Below are 19,109 nucleotides of genomic sequence, written 5' to 3' on the forward strand. Positions count from 1 at the left end.
AAAATTCCACATGCTGCTTAGATACTGTGTGTAAATATGGATGGGGGAGTGATTGTGCACACTGTGACAGCCTGATCTGGGTGGGGGGTTAGATTGTTTTTGTGCACACTGTGACAGCCTGATCTGGGTGGGGGGTTAGATTGTTTTTGTGCACACTGTGACAGCCTGATCTGGGTGGGGGGGTTAGATTGTTGGGGGACTGTATATGATAGGACACCGGGATCGGGCTCCTCTGACAGCCCTGATCCCTCAGCACACCAGGCGGGCCCTTCAAAATCGGACCGCAGGCCGCGATTGGCCCGCGGGCCAGACTTTGGACATGCCTGCTGTACATCTATGTAGTATTCTTCTTATATCTATGATATTATTTCATTTACTGTATGTGACTGACTGATTATCCTATGACTATTAATCAAAGAGGTTACACCTTGTCTGCCCCTTTCAAAGGACATAAAGACTCCCTTTTCATTATTTGTTCAAATATGGTTCATATTCCCAGTACTGAAGGTTGTGCATACACATTTCTATACAGAGACACATATGTATAGCAACAGAGCAACAGAGAAGCTCACACAAAAGGCATTTCTTTACTTCTACAGATTATGACTAGGGATGAGCCGAACACCCCCCGGTTCGGTTTGCACCAGAACTTGCGAACGACCCCCGCGTTCGGTACGAACGTTAGAACCCCATTGAAGTCTATGGGACTCGAACGTTCGAATTGGAAAGTGCTAATTTTAACGGCTAATATGCAAGATAGTGTGCTAAAAAGGGTTTGGCGACCTGCCTCCTGCCTCAGGGGACATGGGTCACTGCAAAAAAAAGTTTTAAAAACTACCGTTTTGGCGGGAGCACTGATTTTAATGACGATTAAAGTGAAAAAAAAAAAGTGAAATATTCCTTTAAATATGGTGCCTGGGGGGTGTCTGTAGTATGCCTGTGAAGTGCCACGTGTTTCCTGTGTTTAGAACAGTCCCTGCACAAAATGACATTAAACGGAAATAACACCATTTAAAACTGCTTGCGGTTTTAATGTTATATCTGGTTCCTGCAATATGGTTGAAAATCATTCAGAAAAATGGCATGGGTAGCCCTCCCTGCCCATTACCAGCCTATTTGGGTCTTGTACACATATTAAGGGGAACCCCGTACCCATATTAAAAAAAGGAAATGCGTGTGGCCCCCAGGCCCTATATACTCAGAACAGCAGTATACAGGCGGTGCAAACAAGACAGGGACTGTGTAGGTTTGTTGTGTTAAGTTGAATCTGTTTGTCATTTTCAACCGGTACATTTTTAAAGTGTAGCTCCAGTCAAAAAAAATATCTTTAAGCTTTTTGGAAAACATAGGGAAGGGTTATCACCCCTGTATAATTTTGTTTTGTCGTCCATCTTTTTTCATCTCACTTGCTGCTGTCTCCTTGCGTTTGCAAGTAGGAGATGTTTGTAAGTTGGATGTTTGAAAGTAGGGGCCTGCCCTATATTATAGCGGTATGTACTGGGTACAGAGCACGCAGACAGCACGCACTCCTAACACTACTGACTGCAAGCTCTATTATTAACCACTTGTTAGCCCAATGTTTGCATAAAGTGAAAGATGAAGTTATGCTGAGTAAATAGATATCAAACATGTCACTCTTCAAAATTGCACATGCCCGTGGAATGGCGCCAAACGTCGCTACTTAAAAAATCCCCATAGGCGACGCTTTAAATTTTTTTTTACTGGTTACATGTTTTGAGTTGCAGAGGAGGTCTAGGACTAGAATTATTGCTCTCGCTCTAACATTCTCGGCGATACCTCACATGTGTGGCACATGCGAGCACATGGGGACATGGGCGCTTTAATTTTTATTTTATTTTTTTATTGTTCATTTTACTTTATTTTAGTTTGACATTTTTTTTCCCAAAAATATATTTTTGATCACTTTTATTCCTATTACAAGAAATGTAAACATCCCTTGTAATAGGAATATGGGATGACAGGTCCTCTTTACAGTGAAATCTGGGGGGTCAATATGACCCCACATCTCACCTCTAGGCTGGGAAGCCTGAAATAAAAAATTAGAAAAAAGATTCTGGCTTTGATCGTACTGGCGAGTTGGTAGAAGCACCAGAGGGCGGTGAGGGGTGGGGGGCGTCTATGGCTGGGTACTTCAGGGTATCACCGAGTATGGCTGGGTATCTCTGAGTATGGCTGGGTATGGCAATTTATGGCAGGGTATTACAGAGTATTGGCGGGGTATTGGCGGGGTACTACAGAGTAATAGCAGGGTACTGCAGAGTATTGGGGGTACTGCAGAGTAATGGCGGATACTGCAGAGTATTGGGGGGTACTGCAGAGTAATGGGGGTTACTGCAGAGTAATGGGGGGTACTGCAGAGTAATGGCGGGGTACTGCAGAGTAATGGCAGGGTACTGCAGAGTATTGGGGGGTACTGCAGAGTAATGGGGGTTACTGCAGAGTAATGGGGGGTACTGCAGAGTAATGGCAGGGTACTGCAGAGTAATGGCAGGGTACTGCACTGCAGAGTAATGGCAGGGTACTGCACTGCAGAGTAATGGCAGGGTACTGCACTGCAGAGTAATGGCGGGGTACTGCACTGCAGAGTAATGGCGGGGTACTGCACTGCAGAGTAATGGCGGGGTACTGCACTGCAGAGTAATGGCGGGGTACTGCAGAGTATGCACTGGTATTGCAGAGTATTGGCAGGGAATTGAGGGGTTAAATTCGGTGAGCAGCGATGTGGGCACTGCAGATGCAGCCCACATCGCTGCTGACACCGATCTCTTTCCCCTCCGCTGTACCGATCGGTACAGAAAGGGGAGGGAGGAACAGGCGTCATAACATGACGCCGGTTTGTTTCCAAGTGATCACTCCGTCATTTGACGGAGCAATCACGTGGTAAACGGCCGCTTTGAGCGGCCGTTTACCGTGATGCGCCGGGTCCTATGGACCCGGCGGTCACGGATGCTCTCGAGTGCGCACACCTCGGGGCACGCGAGAGCAGAATTCTGGGAGGCCGTTAATTAACGGCCTCTCTGAGTTAAACAACCGCCCTGAAGCCGTTAATCGGCAATGGGCAGTTGATAAGTGGTTAAAGCTAGATCACTAGCTATATAGGTGAGGTGAATATAGTGGTGTATACTGCAGTCAGGGCACAGACAACAACCACTACACAGCAGCAAGATAGGAAATCAGCCAAAAACGATTGGAGTGTACTGTGTTGAAGGTACACAGAACACCCACTGCTTCAGATGCAAAGTAACACACTACAGGAGGCCGCCTTAAAGGCGGCCTTTTATAGTGTGGGGCGTGCACTACACAGTCTGAGCTATGATTGGCCACAGGCAGGATGCCTGTGGCCAATCATGGCTCTCCTCGCTGCCGGCGCTGCGATTGGCCAAGCATGCGGGGTCACAGTGCATGCTTGGCCAATCATCGGACAGCAATGCACTGCGCCAACGCAGTGCATTGTGGTCCGCGCGCGCGTCACTCGAATTTTGACGCGAACGGCCAAAACGTTCGGAATTCGCCGAACGCACGAACAGCCAATGTTCGAGTCGAACGTACGTTCGACTCGAACACGAAGCTCATCCCTAATTATGACATTTCTTGCATATTTTTTTAATTTTTGTCACCTTTACTTTTCATGTTCAGCAGTGAATATCTTTTGGATTTTTGAATAAATAACATATGATGTGCTTCTCGCCCTAAAAGTTTTTGTTTTTTTTTCTATTGAAAGAAGAACTGAACATTTCAGATGAATTTAGTTGGGCAAAGGTGCCTAGAAATAAGTCCTTATATATTGAAATGTATTTACATAAAGCACACATGAGTTTATTTGACTTGTAAGAGTGCCATCTAGTGGTCAGGTTTCAGTACTACAAATACAAGTTCTTTGAGCTTCTGTAGAACTCTGAACAAAATTAAAAATCTAAAATTAAAAATACAGTGAAACCTTGGATTGCAAGCATAATTTGTTTTCTGGAAACATGCTTGTAATCCAGTCTGCAATCACAACCAGGAAGACTACTCTGCAGTAGAGCGATCTGAAAGTTAAGGCTTGAACCGCTTGTGGAGCGCAGCATGGGACAATGTCAATGGCGGATGTCTGCATACTTAGATGTGCCTGTTTTAATAATCAACCATGTGACTTGCTAAATGTTGTACCTTCATTAAATGTAACCATATTGTTACACTTAAAGGCATCTCTCTTCTCTTTTATACCCTGTTGTGACATGACACTCCTTGTATATCAAGACATCACTTATATATCAAGTCAAAATTTATGAAAAAAATTTGCTTGTCTTGCAAAACGCTCTCAAACCAAGGTTTTACTGTACATTTCCCCTACCCACACAGGAAATCTGTACATCTGCCAGAGATTAATCTGGAACCTTTGGTGCAGGCTCTGAGGCTCATAATTAAAATAAATACATTTCCAATGTATATAATATTTTATATGCTTATTCAAAAATTGTATTCTTTCATTCAACATTAAAAAATAATTGGCCTTATTTACATGAAAAAAGCAACACACTGTTTATAGAAGCCAAAGGGCAAAAATCTGAAGGTATCATGGATGTGGTATAAAGGCCAACTACACAGAAAAAACAGCGAGTAAGCTTCCAGTATTTGGTGGCCTTGGTTCCCATCTGCCAAACAATACCGAAGAGACAAGATTTATATACAGAAATCTGAACATGCATTTTTTTTAAAGAGGGGAGTACAGGGAAGTACAGGTGGGATTTTGATGCATTTGTATGAATTTTGAAGTCTGTTGTTGCATTTACCAATATATTGGTGAATGGAGGCTCTAAAGTGAACAACAAACTGACCTCAACTGATTTTGAAATCTAGATAGTTAAAGCAGAGCTCCACCCAAAAGGGGATGCTCCACTTATCGCCTCCCCCCCCCCTCCAATGCCACATTTGGCACCTTTCAAGGGGGGGAGCGGGTACCTGGTTTTGATAGGTACCCACGTCCATGTGATCACCCAGAATTTCAGCCCCCCTCCTCCTTCCCCCACCGCAGGGCCATTCATAAAGTGCAATGCGCTTCACAAATGCACAGTATGGAAAAAGCTGTGAAGCCACAAAAAGCTTTGGCTTGTACGGGAAACAAGCCGAGAGAGTTGATGGAAAAATCAGTTGGGGTGCCGACATCGCTTGATTCCTGGACAGGTAACACCCCTTTCACACCAGGGCGTTTTGCAGGCACTATAGCGTTAGAAATAGCGCCTGCAATCCGCCCTAAAGAAGCTGCACCATTGTATGTAGTGTGAAAGCCCAAGGGCTTTCACACTACAGTGGTGCGCTGGCAGGACATCAGGGAAAAGTCCTGCCAGCAGCTTTTTTGGAGCGGTGAAGGAGCGGTGTGTTTACCGCTCCTCCACCGCTGCTCCCCATTTAAATCAATGGGGCAGCGCTGTAATACTTCCGGCAAAATGCCAATATTGCGGCATATTGCCGGAAGTTTTAACCCTTTCTCGGCCGCTAGCGGGAGTAAAAGCGCCCCGCTAGTGGCCGAAATGCATCCCAAATCCGCCGCAAATCCGGCGGTAAAACGCTGCTAAAAATAGCGGCGTTTTACCGCCCACGCTATCGGCGGTGTGGTGTGAAAGGGGTCTTAGTGTTCTAATATTAAAAGTCCGCAGCTACAGTATTTTTATTTGCTGACTTATTTTTTTCTGAAGGAGCCTGGACCTCCTCTTTAAGACCCCTTTCACACTGGGGCGTTTTTCAGGCGCTTTAGCGTTAAAAAAAGCACCTGTAAAGCGCGTGAAAGAAGCCGCAACTGCAATCCCAATGTAAAAGCCCAAGTGCTTTCACACTGAGATCCCTTTCACACTGGGGCGTTTTTCAGACGTTTTAGCGTTAAAAAAAGCACCTGAAAGAAGCCGCAACTGCAATCCCAATGTAAAAGCCCGAGTGTTTTCACACTGAGGCGCTGCGCTGGCAGGGCGTTAAAAAAAAGTCCTGCAAGCAGCTTCTTTGCATCGCTTTTGTAGCGGTGAATACACAGCTCCTAAAGTGCTCCTTGCCATTGAAATCAATGGGAAGCGCCTGAAAAACGTCTGAAAAACGCTTTTGGCAGCAGCGTTTTGTGGGCGCTTTTAACCCCTTATTTGGCCACTAGCAGGGGTTAAAAGCGCCCCAATAGCACTTGAAAAACACTGGTAAAGCGCTGCTAGTTTAGGCGGCGCTTTACTAGCGTTTTTCGGGCACTGACATTGTGAAAGGGCTCTTAAAGCACTTGGGCTTTCACATTGGGATTGCAGATGAGGCTTCTTTCAAGCGCTTCACAGGTGCTTTTTTTAACGCTAACGCGCTTGAAAAGCGCCTGAGTGTGAAAGGGGTCTATAACAGCTCTGTCACAATACAGTCCAATACAATAAAAAGGCGGGGGGGGGGGGGTATTCTTGGTGTCAACATGCCTGTGTCCTCCACCACACTTTGGAACTTTCCTTTTACCCCTATGTCACTGATGAGTCTTGTAGTGATGTAGGAGACAGAGGAAGAAACCAGCATGCAGTGGGAGACACAGGAATCGGACACTCCTGGAAGTGTCAAATGCCAAAGAGACTGATTACATCTGAAGCCCAGAGGTAGAAGATGTCATGGGTTGCACACAAGGTGAGCATAATTCCCCTTCTCTTGCAGGAACCTGGCCTTTCCATAGATTTTTACAAAATAGACCATTTATGTATCTATACAAGGTAATTTCCACTTCACTAGGATAAATAAAATGTATCTACATCCAAGAAAAAAAAATATATATTGCAGCTTACAGCAGCTCTTTAGACATGGTGGCTGCACATTCGTTTGTTTTTTTCCAAAACGTTTTGCGTTTAATTTTACCTGATGATTCTGCCAGTAACACACTTCCTGTCCTAGGGTGATAATGATCCCTACTGCACTGCACCCAGGAAAGAGCAGTATTGGCATTCTAGAACAGAACAGCTTACCTTCAAACCTTCCACATAACATCCAGTGAGGAGTTCTTTAATCCTAATATACTTCCTGATAACTCTGAGATAGCACTGTATTATGCACAGGATGACACTGTATTTCTGGCAGGATCAGCAGGCATCTTTTGCACTTATTGAACAAATATAACAAAATACTTTAATTGGTATATTTATTATACCAAAAGGATCAAATGAATCCAAGAAAACAGTGGACCTGTGATCTGCAGCAGTCCATTGCAATGCACAAATGTAGGAAGCTTAATACTCATATTAGGCAGCAGCTGAAGTAGGTTGATGTTCCCAATATGGATGCAAAGTGATGCAACCATTCAATAGTTGGAATGACCTCCTTTTGTGAGAATCAGAACAAACTATGTGGAAGTGCTTTAAAGTGGATGTAAAACCAACAAAAACATTTTTTTTTTGTCTGGCACAATATAGAGTATGGGATTTCAGCTGTGCCCAGTCTTACCACAAAGAGTTAATCCAGCTCCGAGCAATCCTCATATTTTTTTTCAGTGAAATAAAATGGACAAACTGTGAAATCTTTGTCCGTTCTTCCCCCTTGCTGTGATTGACAGGTGATTTACATATCTCGTGCACTAGCCTAAGACATGCATTATTTTTTAATTCCCAACCCCACTCCTTTCTTCAGCAGTTCTGCAAGGATTGACTGTTCCACACCTCAGCATGATTGGGCATGCTGAAGTCATGTGGGGACTTTTCTGGGTTTTGACTGGATGTTAGAGATCATAGCAGAAGTTCAGTGTAAGAAATACACAGGAGAAAATGCATGTTGATAAGGGGAGTGTAGAGGTGGGCGGGGAGTCTACTGACATCACAACTCCACCCACTGAGCCCTGGAAAACAGACCCACCCACAAAATCTGCCGTTTTTTGGGTCTCATAGCAGACAGAGGGGAGACATTTGAGAGATAAGTATACATAGTTAGTCAGGTTGAAAAAAGACATAAGGTCCATCCAGTTCAACCTTAAAAACAAATAAATAAAACAAAAAATAATCGTACAATCCAGATACCCAATTTTATGCCCACAATTGATCCAGAGGAAGGCGGAAAAAAAAACCAGCAGAGCATGCTCCAATTTGCTACAGCAGGGGAAAAAAATTCCTTCCTGATCCCCCAATAGGCGATCGGATTTTCCCTGGATCAACTTTACCTATGTTAGTACCTAGTTATATTATGTACCATCAGGAAAGTATCCAGGCCTTTCTTAAAGCAATCTACTGAAGGAGGCATGTATATCCTTCTAGATAACCAGTATTGCAGTAGTTTAGAAAGAATGAGAGTGGGTTTACATCTATTTTAAGTCTACCTTGTAGAGGAGTACCCATTACTAGCATTATATATTTAAATTCCAGTTTAAATTAGCTAAATACATTTCAGGTTTATCAAAAAAAAGCTATGAAATTTCTTACTGAGGGTTTTCTTTAGAAAACAGCCACAGCGTAAGTAGAAAGGCCTATCCCCTGTCAGCACATTGCACATCTCCAATCAACAAAGTTAATGTTGCATGTTGGTTGGTTTTAGCTGGTGTGTGTTGGACCTTTGTAGATGAACCACTGCTTCCACACAGAGAGCAAGGATCCTTCTCTGCAGCATGCTGGCAGGAGACAGGCTTTGGCTGCTTTCTTATGAAAAAACAAACTGTAAGATTTGAACCTTACAGTGTTGATGCACCTGGAATGCATTTATCTGATTTAAAGTGGAACTAAAACCTAAAATAAAAAAATGTAGCAGCAAGCAGCTTTATATTGTAAAAGAGATATGCAGTGTCTCTTCTGCAATAACACAACCGTACCTGTCTAATCACAATCCTCTACCGAAGGAACACTGAGCTGTTCATGTGGAGCTCCGTGGACATTTCCGATGCACTGTAGGGGTGCTAGAATGCATGACTCCAATGCACATGCACTGAAGTCACCTCATTCTTTCCCAAACAATCAACAGGCCGAAGAGCCAGAAAAGGCCTGGGGAAACTGTGAGCAGCTGGCAATGGCAAGGGATCTAAAGGACACACCGCTGGAAAGTGGAGATGAGTATCTGCCGACTTTATTTTCACTTTAAACTAAAAGTTCACTTGAACTTTGATAGTAACAGATGAGAGTCCTATGGATGGGAGGATGAGGAAGGAGATGAGGAAGGAGTAACAGATGAGCATATAGTGGTAGTAGTAGTATCTCAGCAGTCTGCCACTCTTTGACAAATGTAGTCTATGGTGTTGTCGCAGTTCAAGTCATTCCATCCCCCTGATATCATCTCTGCACAGTACTCTCGAGTGTCATAGTTGTTTGGTTCACCACGATTCCAGTTTCTGAAGACCAAATAAAATTTGTTAGAAATTGTAGGTGTGTGTACAGTTGTCCAGAAAAGGCCTAATAACTATAGGTAGTTTTATGGTGATTAACCCATGCATAGCATGCAAAACAATCCAGACACAAAGCTGTACAGAAACGTACAGTATGCTGGATGTTCTAAGACCCTCAACTGATTATTATTTGTTTAGCCAAACAAAGGTAAAAGAGAGTGCCTTTATGTCAGTGTCTGTCACTTATTGGCATGGTCAAACGTTATTACCGAGAGGGTAACTCTTCCCAACTGATCCACAGAAAGCAGGTAAAACTGATAAAGCTTCAAACATCTTTGCATGCTTTTGAATAGAAACAAAAAGCTTTGTCTGGTGATACACTTAAAATATTTGCACAAGTTCACTAATACACTGGAGTAGCATGTACATGACATTTATAGCTTTAAAGTGTACCTTTGAAATAAAAAATGTAGCAAGCTGTCCTGAGTATGGCCTAGCAAGTATCTCCAGGTGGTAACATGTCTGCATATATCCCCAGTAGAGCACCACAGGAGCCCCAAAACCCAAAAGTGACTAGGTCAGCCTTTCTTAACCGGGGCTCCGTGGAACCCTGGGCTTTCTCCAGAGGTTGATAGGGGTTGCTATAGGTAGTTTTATGGTATAGGTAGTTTTAAAGCAATAAACAACTTCTGCCTCTCAGATGAGTAACCACTGACACCAATCATTTCTTTTAGCTGTTTATAAGAGAGGATTCTTCCTTCTGTCCCTAAATGTAAGGTGCATTCTTCCTTTTGACCATCAAAGTAATGTGACCTGAGCTGTAGATATTAATTATCAGCAGGGGTTCCCTGAAACCATAAAGGTACTTCAAGGTCTACGCCAAAGGTTGAGAAAGGCTGGACTAGGCTGTCTTAGTATTCATGTGGCTCCCCTTATTGGATTGAGCATGAGTAGTAGTATCTAGTTTGGGCACTAGGGTCTCCCTTGGCTAGGTGACGGAGTATATAAATAGGAGAGTTAGGAGGAGTTGGGCAGTTGTTAATAGTAGGAAAGAGACAGAGAGAACAAGATTTCCTGAATTAGGCTCTCATGGGACACCGGCAGAAAACATTTAGTTCTCTATATCAAGGCTTTCCCCCTGCAGAACACCAGAACTCTTCCTACCCCTCGGTGGGCCTAACCAGGGTAGCTGGAGGACTGAATGTTTTAAACTGTTATGGGCAGAGAATGGAATTTTGAGTAATCCTTCTGAATTTCAGCTGTTCCCATCACATACTTAGCATAGCAATTATGCTGTATTCTATAATTCCTGTTAGTAAAACAACTAAAAGAAACATCTTCCTAATCACCTTGCATGTGGTCCATACCGTATGGAGTGAGTATGCCCCTGGATGTGCCAGGAAGGGGCTGGGATGAGAAGGGTCAGCTCATCAGGTAGGGTTACTGGGGATTGCTTTCTTTACCCAAGGCCCCACAGTTTCAGAGTTGGGCTTGTTGGGTGTGTTATGTGGGTGTATGTGTAAAATATGGACTATTTCCATTGTTGCTCCTTCAGGGAATGTGGGGCCACACTAGTTGATGGAGGCCTGAAGCTTGCTAGTGGTGCCCAAAGTAAAACAAGTAATTCCTGCGTTCAGTTAGACAACCATATGTGAGATAAATGGAGAGGGAGAAAGCAGGCCAGAGACAGTGGGAAAGGATTCTAGCTGTTTTTGGTAAAACGCAGTGTACCAGATTTTGGAGACACAAGGGGCTTGGTCTCAGGTCAAAGAAGACATGCAGGTCTGTGTTCTGCTAAGTGTCATAGTTACATAGTTAGTCTGGTTGAAAAAATACACAAGTCCTTCTGGTTCAATCAGTGTCAACTTTCTACTATAAGTATGTCCCTCAGTTTTTTTTAACATTTATATAAAACTGTCATTTTTTTTATTTTGGTCAGTGTAGAGAATGGTTAAAACTCCCTTCAGGTTTTTTTTTATTTTTTTTTGCTGTCTGTGCTCTGTTGGAGAGATTTCCTTTGATTTCCTGTCCAGAGACACAAAAGGAAGAGGGAAGTCTCCAAAGTGATGGTCCAGTCCGTGTTAGACTGTTGTCACCGTTACTTAAAATAATAATAATAAAAATGCCATAAATCTATCCCCTATTTTGTAGATACTATATATATATTTTGTACAAACCAATCAATATACGCTTATTGCAGCGTTTTTTCACCAAAAATATGTAGAAGAATACATATCGGCTTAAACTGAGAAAGAAGTTTTTTTTTTTTTCTATATTTTGTGGATATTTATTATAGCAAAAAGTAAAAAATATAGCATTTTGTTCATTGTCGCTCTTTTTTTGTTTATAGCGCAAAAAATAATCAAATACCAGCAAAAGAAAGCTCTATTTGTGGGAAAAAAAGGACGTAAATTTTGTTTTGATGTAAAGTCGCACACAATTGTCAGTTAAAGCGACGCAGTACAGTTTTGAAAAAAAGTGCTCTGGTCGGGAAGGGGGTAAATCCTTCTGGGGCTGAAGTGGTTAACAATACAATTATCAGGACAGGAACAGAAATACCTTTTCCCCGATGGGGACACCTGTTCTAGTAACAGCTGTCTCAAATGAGGACTTCCTTCCCTTTGGAGATATGTGCTCTCATTTCCTGTTGTGTTTTCAGGACAGAAAGTAAAGGAAAATCTCCCCCATATGAAACACACACTGATTGGGGTTTTAATCATGACCTTATATCTAAAAACAAAATGGCCTATTTTAAAGCAACAGAAAAACACAGCACTTCTCTTTCAGGTACATCTTTGAGAACCTGTGGCTATCCAATAGGAAGCAACTACAATGAGTAGCTTATCACAAATGTGCATGCAAACTTTATTAGTTTGGGCTCACATAATAAAAATACACTATATTACCAAAAGTATTGGGATGCCTGCCTTTTCAGGCACATGAACCTTAAGAGTTCCCTTCACTGCAACTAAGGGGCCAAGCCCCACACCATAATCCCCCATCCACCAAATGATCTGGACCAGTACACAAAGCAAGGTCCATAAAGACATGGATGAGTGGAGACTGCGAGCCAGGCCTTCTTGTCCAGCATCAGTGAATGACCTCACAAATGCTCTTCCTGAAGAATGGTTAAACATTCCCATAAACACACTCCTAAACCGTTATAGCTGCAAAGGGTCGGCCAACTCAATATTGAATGCCACGGCCTAAGACTGGGATGCCATTAAAGGTCACTTGCCTGTAAAGGCAGGTGTCCCAATACTTTTGATAATATAGTGTAGTATTGGACTAACAGTGTAAATTCATTCATTACAATGTTTACATGTAAACTACAGTATACCACTCACACAAATGTTGTGACAGTTTCATCCACCCATTTCCAAACTCCGGAAAATTTCTTTAGCCCAATCCAGAATCTCTTATTACCAGTTGCTGGGAGTAGTACATCCTGTGAAAAAGGGAGAAAATATTTCATAAACAGTTGAATATATCACAGAAGATAACAAAACACACAACCGTGAGGTTATATATTAAATTAGGTAATACAATTGATAGATGAGCTAGCTCTATATCATATGGTGGACCACCACTATGACCCAACGCTGTATCCTGGCCTAGGCCGATGAGGCCCAGGCCTAGGGCAGCACTTTGCAGGGGGGCAGCAGGGAAAGAGTCTCCACCAGCTTGCGCTACACTGTTAGCGTAGCACCAGTCTTATGGGGAGGCCTGGGCTGAGAGGCAAATTAATCTAGCGCCCCCATAAAGTGGCCGCACTGCTTCCGGGAAGCAGGCACTGGCATTCCACAACTGTGGGGGGCGCTTCTAATTTTGACTGTCCTCTCATCCTGGACCACAAACCTTCCTCACCGTGCTATAGGTTTTCTTCTGCACCATTGGCATGGTTATATCTTCTTAATCCTCTCTATAAAATTATCAGAAATTTGTGCTTAAAGTAGAACTATAGGCAACACTTTCTTTTTCACTTTGGATAGAGTAAGGAAGGGTTATAACCCCTGTCAGTTTATTTTTTACCATCCCTGTCCCATTGCAGAGATTTCCCTTCACTTTTTGCCCCATAGCCATACATGAAGTGAGAGGAAATCTATGCAAATTAAGGGAATCCATTCCCCCAGGCCCTCAGAACTAGTGTCTCCACTAGAACTTTTCAGGGTGGGTCTTAAACAGCAAGGGGTGTGGCCTTGAAAGGAAGGGGTGGGTCATTTTTAAATTAGGGGGTGCACTAGGGCAGCACAAAACCTAAATATATTACTGTTGTGACCCATCAATGGAGTGGCAAAATATATCTACCCTTGCAACTGGTTGTGTCAGTATTGCCAGGTTTTGTTTAGATCTGGTTCTTTGGGCTGCAAATACGAGCCTGCTCCTTCAAAACAGACACAGATTATATAAATGTAACCTGTTGCTGCCCGCCCACCGTCGCATGACAGCGGAGCGGTGCGGCTCTTTCTTTGTCCATTCACACAGGGCATGCGCGCAATCACGGGCGCACAGTCCTGCACAGTCAGTGGTTCCCAGGTAAACAGCCAATGGCTGGCAGCTGTTTACCACATGATCGGCTGTGATCCATTCAGAGCCGATCATGAAATGTAAACATAGACCAGTTACTAGCTGTTACCGGCTCTTCTCTCCCAGGGCCGGTGCTAGACTAATTTGCACCCCAGACAAGACCAGCGACTTGCCGGCCAAAAATAACAAAAACAAATAATTCACAATTTTTAAAACACAGGTCGCTACAGTATGGGTGAACAGGGTCTTAGGTAGAAATGCACCTGCATATGTGGTGCACTGAAGGAATAAATGTCCCTGCACCTTGATGGTGTTGCTGGAAGGAAAAATGTCCTTGCACTGCACTTTAGAAGATGTTGTTACTGTATAGACATTCATATGGGTAGAGTGGGGAAGGCTCTTGTGTCCTTGTACATCGCCGCACTCAGACAGTATACTTGGCTGAGGGGCATAGTACAGAAGGGCAGAGTACAGGGGGGAGAAGGGCACAGTACAGGAGGGCAGAGTACAGGGGGAGAGGGGTACAGTACAAGAGGGCACAGTACAGGGGGGGAGAGGGGTACAGTGCAGGATGTCAGGTCACCTTGAGGGCAGATGACAGATGCACACCGTAGGGATCAGGAGTGCACCGCAAGGTTGTGGACCCTACGGCTGACTGCTGCGGACGGGGGTCAAGGTGATAAGGAAGGCAGGGCCGCCGGAACACCAAGACAGATCCCACCGGGGTTAGAGCGTAAGATTCCCTGAGGCGAGGAGTCTAAGAGCCAGCAGGTGTTCACCAGCGAGTCTAGTGGTGAGGATGGACTGGGCTGCAACTGACTCCAGGCCGCGCCCCCCAGGGTCCCCCAGCTCACACCCACAGTAGGCAACAGGAGGATAGGGATAGTGAGGGATAAAGCCAAGGTCGGGGCCACAAGCAGACAGAGATAGTTAGGGACACGCCAAAAGGTCAGGATCACAGGCAAGCAGGGATAGTCAGGGACACGCCAAAGTTGGTAACAGAAGAACACACGGCAGGTAACTGAAGCCAAACACACAAAAGTTGATCAGCAGGGTTAGGCTGCAGTACACAGGTTAATATAGAGTTCTCTAAAAGGAGATAGGGTGGAGCCATGCCAGAGGATGGATTACAAAAGCAGTCAGGTGAGGGTCGGCTGGTCTCTAGAGATGAACACATGGAGACAGGTAAGCAGACAAACTCTATTGCATACCCATGACAGTACCCCCCCTCTTACGAGGCCTCCTCCTTCCCCGCCTGGGACCAGGTTTAGAGGGGAACTTCAAATGAAACTTCCTCAACAGACGAGGTGCAAAGACCTCAGAAGCCGAAATCCACGACCTCTACTCAGGACCAAACCCTTTCCAGTGCATGAGGTACTGGAAAATGCCTCTACAGAGTCGGGAATCCAAAATTTGGCTAACCTCATACCCCTGATCATCCTCAGAGACTGGTGCTACGGTAGAGAGAGGACGAGAGAACTTATTGAGGACTAAAGGCTTCAGAAGGGCAACATGGAAGGAGTTAGAGATTTTGAGGCTTTTGGGAATCTGGAGCTTGAAACAAACCGGATTCAGTTTAGAAGTTATGGTGTACGGACCAATGAATCTTGGGGCAAATTTGAGAGAAGGAACCCGGAGTTTGATGTTCCTGGTGGAGAGCCAGACTTTGTCTCCTGGCTGAAGAGAAGGTGGCTTACTCCTGCGACAGTCATCAAAACTCTTGAATTTGTTGGCAGCTTTCTGGAGGGAATCATGAACGTCAGCCCACATGGAATTGAAGGATTTCTGAACAGTAGCCAAAGCTGGAATGTCAGAAGAACAAGTTATAGGAAGAGGGAGTTGAGGATGTCTTCCATAAACAGTGACAAAGGGTGTTTTCTGAGAACTGACGTTGACATGATTATTGTGGGAGAACTCAGCCCACGGTAATAGTGATGCCCAATCATCATGTTGGGCCGAGACCAAGGTACGGAGACCTCCAACTCCTGATTAACCCTCTCAGTCTGGCCATTGGATTGAGGATGGTAAGAAGAGGTAAAATCCAAGGTAATGTCGAGGGATTTGCAAAAGGCTCTCCAAAAACGAGAAGTAAACTGCACACACCTGTCCGAAACGACATGGGAAGGAACACCATGAAGGCAGAAAATCTCTCGTACAAAAATGGGAACTAAGGCAGAGGCAGAAGGGAGACCAGGAAGAGGAACAAAATGAGCCATCTTGGAGAACCGATCGATTACCACCCAAATGGCCATATTATTCTCCGACAGTGGAAGATCAGTGATAAAATCCATGGCGATATGAGACCAGGGCTCCTTAGGAATGGGCAAGAGCATGGGAAGACCAGCAGGGGCTTGAGTGGAAGATTTAGACTGAGCACAGACGTGACAAGCCTTAACGTAGTCTTTAACATCCGAGCGGAGATTAGGCCACCAGTAGTGACCACTGATGAGCAGGAAGGATCGGAGGAACCCAGCATGACCTGCCACCTTGGAATCATGTCCCCAAGGAAGGATCTTAGCTCTTAGCTCCATGGAACACAGGTCTTGCTAGGGGGAATTTTCGATTCCAGGGTGGTAGAATGGGCAACAATGCATGAGGTAGGAATGTTAGGCTCAGGATCAGGGGTGGACTCCTCGTCCAAAGTGTCAAATGACCTAGAGAGCGCATCAGCTCGACCGTTGCAGGAACCAGGTTTGTACGTAATCGTGAATTTAAAACGGGAAAAGAAGAGACTCCACCTGGCCTGTCTGGGGTTCAGACGTTTAGCATTCTGTAGGTATTGTAGATTCTTGTGATCAGTAAAGATCGTCATGGAGTGAGGGGAACCTTCCAAGAGATGACGCCACTCCTCCAATGGGGGAGGGGCTCCCCATGCACCTCGGGCCCCTGCCTGTGCGTTAAGACGGCCCTGCCTCTTAGGTTTCAACCCCCCTCCCTTTCTCTGGGTGTCTGGCTCTTTTCAGTGACAGTCTCCTGCTGGTTCTACTCATGCCGTTCCCATCGGAGCTGTCCCCAGATCAGTTCTCAATGTACAGCTGGCAGTGCTGAGAGGTGCAGAAAGGAGGTGAAGCTCCCCGGCATGGAGCTCCTCCTTCCTTCTGCACTATGCCCTCTTCCCCCGGCGCCCAGACATGTATCTGCCATACTCAGGAGGAGTAGCAGAATGTATTTTGGAGTGTCATTTTTGCCATGTACATGCTGTGTTGGAAATATCTTAAAAATTGACAACTTTGTGGGAAAAAAATGCGGTTTCATTTTTTTTCCCACATTTTCCAAAAACTTCTGTAAAAAAATGAACCGTTCAAAAGACTCATTATGCCTCAAAGATTATATGTTGGGGTGTCTGCTTTCCAAAATTAGCTAATTTTGTGGGTATTTGTACTTTCCTGGCTTGTTAGTGTCTCAAGAAATGAGATAGGTCTTCAGTACATCAGGTGTGATCAATTTTCAATGATTGGCACCATAGCTTGTAGACTCTATAACAGGAATATGCAATTAGCGGACCTCCAGCTGTTGCAAAACTACAAGTCCCATCATGCCTCTGCCTCGGGGTGTAATGCTTGTGGCTGTCAGAGTCTTGCTATGATTCATGGGACTTGTAGTTCTGCAACAGCTGGAGGTCCGCTAATTGCATATCCATGCTCTATAACTTTCACAAAGACCAAATAATATACACTAATTAGGGTTATTTTCAGCAAAGATATGTAGCCATATCAATTTTGGACAAAATTTATGAAGCAATATTACTAATTTGCTAAATTTTATGACAGAAACAAAGAAAAAGGCATTTTTTTCACCAAATGTTCAGTCTTTTTTATTTATAGCACAAAAAATAAAACACCCACTAGTGATTAATTACCACCAAAAGAAAGTTCCATTTGTGGGAAAAAAAGGACGCAAATTTCATTTGGGTACAGTGTTGCATGACTGAGTAATTGTTATTGAAAGTGTGAGAGCACTGAAAGCTGAAAATTGGTCTGGGCAGGAAGGGGGTGAAAGTGCCCTGTAGGCAAGTGGTTAAAGGCATTGATTGCAAGCTCTCATGAACAGGGCAATAAATGACTAAAGCGCTGAGAAGACTAATACCAGGTGATGTCACATGGTGACCCCGTCCCTTATGATTTCACAGTCCCAGCATCCAACGGGACTGTGACATCATAAGGGGTGGGGTGACCATGTGACATCACCCGGTGACCCCGTCCCTTGTCCCTATATAAGTTGCCGCATAACGCATCCCTGTCATTGCGACCAGAGAGAGCGTCGAGTCAACATCTCAAGGAAGAAGAAAAGAAGAGAAGGCGAGAAGGCAGCGGCGGCGACCGAAGACCGGGCCAACGCTAGTAAAAGAGCTGGAAGAAGAAAGCGGAGGCCCGGAAGAAGAAGCGAAGAGGGAGACAAGACCCCAGAAGAGTGGGACAAGACCCTGGAGTCGGAAGAAGACCCCCGGGCGGCATCGATGACGAAGAAGAAGAAAGCTGGGCTCCTCCGCTAGTAAAAGAGCTAGTAAAAGAGCAGAAGATAGCAGAGGAGTCTGGCGAGAAGACCCCCGAAGATGGAAGAAGAGAAGACCACTGGAGCTGTCCAATAAATAATTTTAAAAACTTGTGTTGTGTTTTTTATTTATACTTTTTTCACCAGGTGAATGGGATTGTCTGATCGTGTGTACGCGGCATAACAAACAAGCTAAAAACTATAAATAATGTGACTAATTATATTCATGAAATGAACAGCTGCAACTATTTAAAATGTGTTCTGGAACCACATATGATTGAATAATAAAAATAATAATAATAGTGCGCTAAATTTCAAATATAAACTTTATAATAAACTCCAGTGAATATGTGATGAACTGCAATCTTTAAAAAATATTATATATGTAAAAAAGTCCACATGCACAATGATATCAATAAAAAACTCTTGATTGCTGAAGAAACGTGAATAAACTCAATCCATGCTCTGTGACACTCTCTGAAAAAATAAGTGTGATAAGTAATCACCACCACCTCCGTGTGCAATGCCTGCTCATCGGAGAAAGGGGTGGAGCCGAGTAAAGAGAGCGAATCTGACTGACTCCTCACAGGAATCCCCCATATATACCCAGATATAAAGGGGGCCTTACAATCCCAGAGGAACTCCGCCACCAACAAACCTTGGATTGGAAGGAAACCTACAGGTATCAGCGACGGACAAGAGAAGTCTGCAGAGCCAATCCAACAGAGAAACTGTAATGTGGAGAAAGAAATTGTCTATGGAAAGGTCCTGGTATTCCTGGAGCCATTAGCCA

General features: G+C 44.2%; 1 protein-coding gene across 1 annotated transcript in view; it reads right to left on the minus strand.

The window, feature by feature from the left end:
- Nucleotides 1-9,020: 9,020 nt before the first annotated feature.
- LOC143960974 (C-type lectin domain family 17, member A-like) overlaps nucleotides 9,021-19,109 on the minus strand; it is a 48,137-nt gene continuing 38,048 nt past the window's right edge. Inside the window, exons 12-13 of the mRNA XM_077470049.1 lie at nucleotides 12,646-12,746; nucleotides 9,021-9,304 (exon numbers count right to left, since the gene is read on the minus strand). Coding sequence (XP_077326175.1) covers nucleotides 9,172-9,304; nucleotides 12,646-12,746 — 234 coding nt within the window. The 3' untranslated portion in view covers nucleotides 9,021-9,171. The remainder of the gene's footprint in view (nucleotides 9,305-12,645; nucleotides 12,747-19,109) is intronic.

This window comes from Lithobates pipiens, unplaced genomic scaffold, assembly GCF_037356315.1.
Source record: "Lithobates pipiens isolate NorthernLeopardFrog02 unplaced genomic scaffold, aLitPip1_a1.2 Scaffold_8, whole genome shotgun sequence".
Classification (NCBI taxonomy): domain Eukaryota; kingdom Metazoa; phylum Chordata; class Amphibia; order Anura; family Ranidae; genus Lithobates; species Lithobates pipiens.